Source organism: Salvia splendens, chromosome 7, assembly GCF_004379255.2.
Source record: "Salvia splendens isolate huo1 chromosome 7, SspV2, whole genome shotgun sequence".
NCBI classification, from domain to species: domain Eukaryota; kingdom Viridiplantae; phylum Streptophyta; class Magnoliopsida; order Lamiales; family Lamiaceae; genus Salvia; species Salvia splendens.
Window position 1 is genome coordinate 11,685,462 of NC_056038.1, and position 7,392 is coordinate 11,692,853.

The window sequence follows — 7,392 nt, forward strand, 5'->3', positions numbered from 1 at the left end:
CCTTTAACATTTCTTGATTTTCACACTTATATCTTTAAATTTTAAATGATTCTCTCAAGAAATAAAGCAAAATATATTACTATTTATATATCTGCAATCCACTTTTATCTTCTATAATACTATGCCCATATCGATATCTTTTCAAGCTTTGGAACTACCTATCAGCGGTCAAGTCTCTACCATGCCAGGCGAGTCTCCTCCTCTCTGTATCTCTGTGTATCGAATTACTTTGCTTCATTCTCATCCAACTCTTTATATTTTATACTTGTGTGTAAGTTGTGCAAATATACAAATAACATCTATATTTCGAAAGCAATCTAGATAATCACAAATTTCTCCATGTGAAATTATTCCAATACAAATTTCTGACACTTCACAATTTCATAGGAAGCAGTGAATCGGGAATCTCACTGCTTTCAAATGGAATTGGGACGTTATACATATAATCTCACCGTTCCATGAAATTATACCTGTATTTGTTTTGAAACGTATATTCTACTTTTTTTTAATTTTGAAATGCTCCAATATACAGTCAATTTTTTATAAACATTTGAATTGTCCTAAAACTTTACTTTAATATAACAATCTTATTTAAAGTTTGTAAAGATGATATATGTAGCATAAATAATACTCTACTTGTTTTCTTTCTAACAAAAATTTCTATTCCCTATGTTTTACTTTATTATCTATTTACTTTAACCTTTAGAGCATCCACTACGCTGTCCCCCCACCGTCCCTTAAACTACTATTTGAGGGCCCCACTGTACTTTATTCCTCCATCCCTTAACTAAGGGACGGAACCTGCAACGCTCCGTCCCTTAACCGTCTCTTATTCCGTCCCTTAAATTACTATTCATTAAATTTCATTATTATTTTTTTTCAACCCAATTCAATTAAAACAAACACACTTTATTAAAATTAAAACAACATTAAAATTCAAAAAAATAGAAAATGGACATAATTAAAATCCTAAAAAAATAAAAATGACATAATTTAATTTTCTCCGTCAAAGTTTTCCCAAATGTGCTCAATTAGATCCTCTTGGAGTTGGGCGTGGGCGCTAGAGTCGCGTGTCCTTGCCCGAATAGACAACTGTTCTTGTATTGACGGATGCGCTCCACTTCGCGGCGGACTACTTGCGGTTGAGCTTCCGGGGGATTCGGGGTCGAACCAATTTCCCGCCTCGGGTCCTTCGTCTTGGACAATCATGTTGTGCAAGATTATGCACGTATACATGATGTCGACCATGCTCTCCATGAACCACGAACGAGCCGGGACTTTGATGATGTTGAAGCGCGCTTGGAGAACCCCGAACACCCTCTCCACATCCTTGCGGGCAGCCTCCTGCTTCTGCGCAAAAAGAGCCTGCTTTGGGTTCGCAGGCCTGTTGCACGTCTTCACGAAGGTCGGCCACTTCGGGTAGATGCCGTCGGCGAGATAGTACCCCATTTTATACAGCCGGTTGGTGGCGACGAAGTTGATGGCCGGCGCTTTACCATCCAAAACTTCGGTAAAGAGGTCGGACTGGTGGAGCACGTTTATGTCGTTGATCGAGCCAGGGACCCCGAAGTACGCGTGCCAGATTCAAAGCCGGTAGTCGGCAACGGCCTCGAGTATAACGGTCGGGTGGGTGCCTTTGTGGCCGCTCGTGTAGGACCCCCTCCAAGCCACCGGGTAATTCTTCCATTGCCAGTGCATGCAATCGACACTGCCAAGCATCCCGGGGAATTCGTGCACTTGTTCGTGCAGATCGAGGAGGAACTGACAATCGGTCGTGCTTGCCCTCCGGAGAAATTCGTCGGTAAAGGCTGCCCGGACGCCTTTGCAGAATTTGAGCAAGCACATGCGCCCAGTGGTGTCTCCGATGTGGAGGTATTCGTCGAACATGTCGGCCGTTTGTCCAGTCGCAAGCTAACGGATTGCTGCAGTACATTTCTGCAGCGTCGTGTGGCGGGGACGCGACTGCGTCGAACCCTTCTCGGAAGAACTCTTCCCGGGCCGACAAAGTATTCGCGATGTGGAGAAATAGCGGTTTACTCATGCGGAAATGGCGACGGAAGTAGGTTTCTCCCCAAATCGGGTTATCGCAGAAGTAATCGCGTACTAACCTTGCGGCGGCTTCCTCCCGGTTGCGATGGATGTATGTCCGGGAGCGTCGTGGAGGCGGCGCGGCTTCCTCCGCCTCTCGGCGTCGATCTTCTTCAAGTGATTGTTCCATTGGTTGACGCATTTGCTCAAAAGGATCCATTAGTTTGAGTTGATTTAAGATGAAATTGGAGTGGTTATAGAGAGGATTTGAGAGGAATAGATGTGTGTTTGTGTGTGAAATGAGTATGAAATAGGATTATTTATAGAGTAAATAAACAAAAAAACTAAAAAAAAAAGAAAATAAAAAATTAACGGTAACATTACCGTTTGAAAAATAATTTTTTTTAATTAAAATTCAAATTTTTTTTTAAAAAATTAATTATTGCGTCATCCGTGACGACGCCCACTCGCGGGCCAGCGAGTGGGCGTCACGCATGCATTGGGGGCGCGACACGTCGCCTAGGCGCGTGACGGGCCGGCGCGTCCCTTGTCTCGCGGATACGGGCTGGGGACGGGCTACGGGACGGGACGAACGTTGCAACGCGTCCCGCGGCGGAACCGTCCCTCCGGGACGGAACGCGAGCCGCGCGCGGGACGCGTAGTGGATGCTCTTAAACATCAATTTCATACATTTTGTGAAAAAAGAAATGCTTCAATTATCTTGAAACGGAAAGAGTAATAGCTAAATATATTAAACAATTACTACTATATTTTTTAGATGTATTAAATATAATTTGTTAGTATAGTTAGAAATTAGAAATGGGCTGACAAATGAAATGGTCCCGCGCTAAACATTTTATTTCAAAGGACATGAATTTAGAAAGAATAGGTCACCTTAAACAGGTCTTCGCAAGCTCATTGCCATTTTAGTGCCTTGTCATGTCTCAAATTATATAGCACCACAAAGTATTTTTCTCTTTTTCCACCAATATCTTCAAAATATCTTTATCATAAAATCCAATCTTAAAGCCTTTATATTTTAAATTAAATTTAATTAAATTTGTATAAACTCATTTATTATTTAGTACTAATATTATTTTACAATAATAAAAAATAGATGAATGATCTAATATCTAATAAAACTTAATATATTATTTTTTACATTTATAAATTTAATGCAAAAAGTTATTTTTATACTACTACATAATGGTTATTTTTAGTTTATTTAATAGTATTAATTAATGTTTATGAAGTGATTTTTAATGTAAAATATCTAAAATGTTTAATTATGTACATGCACATTTATAGTTTATACTACGTACCCCACGCAATTCCTTTTCAAACAGCTTCACGTTCTATTTTAGAATTCAGTTTTAATTACATATTCAGGTATATACCACCAATAATTATATTAAAATCAGTATATAACATTTTGACACAAAGAATTGAAATCCCAACAAAAACATCCCAACATTAAAAATCTTACATATAAAAACATCCAAATATTATTCATCAAATATTCAAAATCGTAGATATAGAAATAGTTACTGTACTATGTTCAATGAACGAGCGTATGTGTCTAAATTCTCACCGGTTCAGCCCATTCCTCAATGATGGCCTTTTGTCGATCTGTAAAATCAGACTGTAAGAAGGTTTCAAGTGGTTTCCAATAAAGGTGTATCAAGAGCATCTACTACATATATAAATATCTAGTGTTTGATGTTTGAATATGGAGTCGTATTTCAGGCCCATTATATTTTCTATCATGATTATGATTTATTTTATCTTGTCATATTTTCTAGTAGTGATTAGGATTTGGGTGAAAAATTTATGTGATCATCTTTTTTATATTCGTAATTCTTTGTGTAATTGTGTTTATTTCCCAACAGTTGGTACATCTAATCTATACTTTATTCTCTTTCCACTTTAACTATCATTTTTTTAAAACACATGCGAAAAAGAAGTGGCTCAACTAGCAAAGTACGGAGGGAGTATATTATAGTGGCTCACCATCTACTTCTCCCTCTTTCGTAGGATATTTCAATTCAGGTATGGATATCCTTCAAGATATGTACATATCATCTTATCCCATAATATTCGGTTCATCTCTTTGTACGTACATGCTGTCCTATATACAGGCTAATGCCATAATTTTGCACCTTTTCTTTATTATCCTATACTACTACTTTATTGAGCTGCCTGTCTTTCAAAAATTGGGAGCTACTTCCATATTTTATTATACATAATGTTCAAATAAAAGTTCTACATACTTTAGTACGCAAGAGCAACTATACTTTCCTTCTAAGATTTCATAGAGTGAAACCCTTTATTTTTCTTTCAAAAAATTGGTAGTTTTCATGCTCGGACCATCACTCTAAGGATGAAATGAAGGTGTGAATTATGAACAAATTCAACATTCCAACTAGACTGTAAGTTTCCTCAACTCTTGGTATTAATTTCTCATTCCTTATCTGCTAAATTGTAGTAGTATTAATTACTTTACAAAACTTCCTTTGTATACTTTATGACTTAACAATTTTCTCTCTCACATTTTGGGCATCTCTTCTTACATATATAATACTACTACTCTCTTACTCTCTCTCACCTCTCTACGAATTTTGTTCTCATTTCTTTTCTTTTGAATTCCTCTTCAATATTCACTAAATTACTACCGTCATTCTATTTCATTATATCAAACATGTATTATGAGATCCTATCTTTTCTTAGGTGCAAATGTATTATAAGGTCCTATCGGATTCTAAAATTAAATTATGGTTACCTAATTGGCAATCACATTATGCTTATTACCTCAAAATTAAAATGAAAAATACTAGACAAGTAGCTTGGTCCTAGTTTGTAAGGGATAGTTCATTTTGCAAAATCAATGAAGTTTAATGCTTAATTAATTAAGCCTGCCTTAATAGAGTAATGCAAACCAAAATTAATACCTTAACACTTTCAAGGATAGGTTATTTACTCTCTACTTGGGTCTATTATATATGTAGGTTTTGCAGTAATAAATCTAATACTACAATATATACAACTTTCCTTATGATTAATTAACAATGATACTTTCACATACAGAGCACATCGTCTTAATTAGAACAACGTTGTTCTAATTAAACTCATTACATTATTACTATGGATCAGGAAAAAGGATAGGCATAGAACAAATTTCTCCATAGTAATTCCTTATAAATATGAGATATGTATTTTCAAGAGTTACAACTTACACGCACTATGTAATTCGTACCCTCTATCTATTAGTTGGAAGAGAAACGTCTTACCAATTAATTAATTAACTTCAGATTCATATATTAAACCATGTATATGAATTAATGATGATATTATATATTATTCCTCAAGAGTATACCTTTTCATCCTCTTGCTTCCTGCAGATTCTCCCCATTGATGAGTAGTTCCAAAATGGGTATCAATTTGTAGTTTCTGCTCATCTTCCTGGGAAGCTATAGCCCCACGAGACGAGCCCTCGGAAACAAGAGGCTCTCCACTGTAAAACCCTTGCGAATTAGATGAATTTCCATGGTTATATTGACGAATATTGATGTGGTTTTCTTGATGATTAGTAGTTTGAGATTGAGAAGAAAATTTAGGGATGATGCATCCATTTGTTAGGTATCCGGATTGAGTCCTTCCCTGAACCCTCTCGGGAAAGTTAAGCTTTGCCTTGTTCCCTTTAAACCTAAGCGCGGCCTCGTCGTAGGCGAGGGCAGCAGCTTCTGCGGAGTCGAAGGTGCCAAGCCACACTCTCGCGGCCTTGATAGGGTCTCGAATCTCGGCCGCCCATCTTCCCCACGGCCGCTGCCGGACTCCTCTGTAGTGTCTCCTCATTTCATTATTTTTTGCTAATAATTTCATGTCAAACCAACAAAGTTAGTCACATCTATCATCATCTTGACACGTACATTTTAGGTCAGATAACTGTAAGATAAAGATAGAAGAGTAATCTACCTTAATAAAGCGGACCCTTTAAATTTTATGATCGTTTTGAATTAATTGTTTACAAAGACGGTTGTTTTTCCTATAAAAACACAGCAGAGAGAGAGAGAGAGAGAAAGGATATACAGCAAGCACCTTGTGGTTGAGGTTGAGGGCGAGTGGATAAGAGAGATTCGGATGAAGGGGGTGGCTTTTGTGAAGTGGAGGCGAGGACTTGGGAGAGGGCGGTGACGATGGGAGACATGTCGAGAGGGGAAGAGTAAAATGGAGGTGAGAGAGGCCTCTTCCCAATCCCATGCACTAGATCATGATCATCCATGGTTGTTTCAGTTTCTGGACGTGCACGTTAAGAAAATGGAGTATTGAGGAGAATTAATGGAGATGATTGGTCTCTAAAGTCATGGTTTTTATTTCTACATTTTTCTAGGGTTTTCTGTCACTGGTTTGAATTTTTGTGAGATGACTTGGTCGTTCATTCCTGTCTGATTGTGACTGATGTAAATGCCTCTTTTCCTTTCGACCATATTATTGTAAGAAATTAAATTGTAGTACTAATTGTATTATCTTTTGTACAAATGTATGATCCAAAGAATCTAAACAATCTGCGTTCCCTCAGTTAAAAATGACTCCGTTAGTATTGAAATTTGAAACTGCTGATTATCAACCCACCCAAAGCACACTCCCAGCTCAATACTATATTTACAAGCAATCGGGAGAATCCTTTAATTATTTTTCATTTGTTAATTTTAAGATAAGTGTTTAATAAACATGTTGGTTTTATATTATTAACTTATTTTGCCTAGAGTTTGTCTAGTTCAATATTTATTGTACTAATACTCACTTCTTCCATTACGTGTTCCAGTTTTTAAATTTGGTTCATTCCTTATTAATGGGTAGTGATAAAATGCAAACTCATAGTATATTGTACAAACTCCAAACTATGATCTGAACCATTTAAAAATATCAACAGATGACAAAATAGTAGCAACATAAAATGTCAACACAGTATCAACACAACATCAACCGTTGACACTATGTTGACGTTTTCTGGTGCTACTATTTTGTGTTAGGATCGTCGACTGTAACATTAGTTTGATATTGTCCGCTTTGGGTCAAGCCCGCACGGATTTGTTTTTGGGTCACTCCCAAAAGGCCTCAAACTAATTGGGATTGGACAGGAATTATATACACCTCCCAACTTCCCTCACTCATCCGATGTGGGACGGGTTTGTAACTCAACAAACCTCCCCTCAAACCGAGACCACATCGGGAACGCAGTTGACACGAACATGGGTCGTTCCAGCCCTGGCCCCTGGGTCATCCTGGGCCAGACTCTAACCCAAGTCCTTCAAGGCCCGACCCTAACCGGGGCTCATCCAGGCACAACTCATAGCCACTTGGGCT

General features: G+C 37.7%; 1 protein-coding gene and 1 long non-coding RNA gene across 3 annotated transcripts; one reads left to right on the forward strand and one right to left on the reverse strand.

The window, feature by feature from the left end:
• Positions 1 to 3,434: 3,434 nt before the first annotated feature.
• On the reverse strand, positions 3,435 to 6,551 carry LOC121811526 (ethylene-responsive transcription factor ERF113-like). Of its 2 annotated transcripts, none has more exons than XM_042212408.1 (3): positions 6,124 to 6,551; positions 5,402 to 5,894; positions 3,435 to 3,657 (listed from the first exon to the last, which is right to left on the reverse strand). In XM_042212408.1, the coding sequence occupies exons 1-3, from the start codon at positions 6,305 to 6,307 to the stop codon at positions 3,636 to 3,638; spliced, it is 699 nt and encodes a 232-aa protein (XP_042068342.1). In that variant the 5' UTR covers positions 6,308 to 6,551; the 3' UTR covers positions 3,435 to 3,635. The 2 variants fall into 2 exon arrangements, with proteins under 2 accessions (XP_042068342.1, XP_042068340.1); XM_042212406.1 differs by having other exon boundaries at positions 3,435 to 3,670.
• Positions 3,639 to 6,211, forward strand: LOC121811527. The gene is made up of 3 exons (XR_006052550.1): positions 3,639 to 4,077; positions 4,381 to 4,457; positions 6,085 to 6,211. It is a non-coding gene; the product is annotated as an uncharacterized LOC121811527 (long non-coding RNA).
• Positions 6,552 to 7,392: the final 841 nt, after the last annotated feature.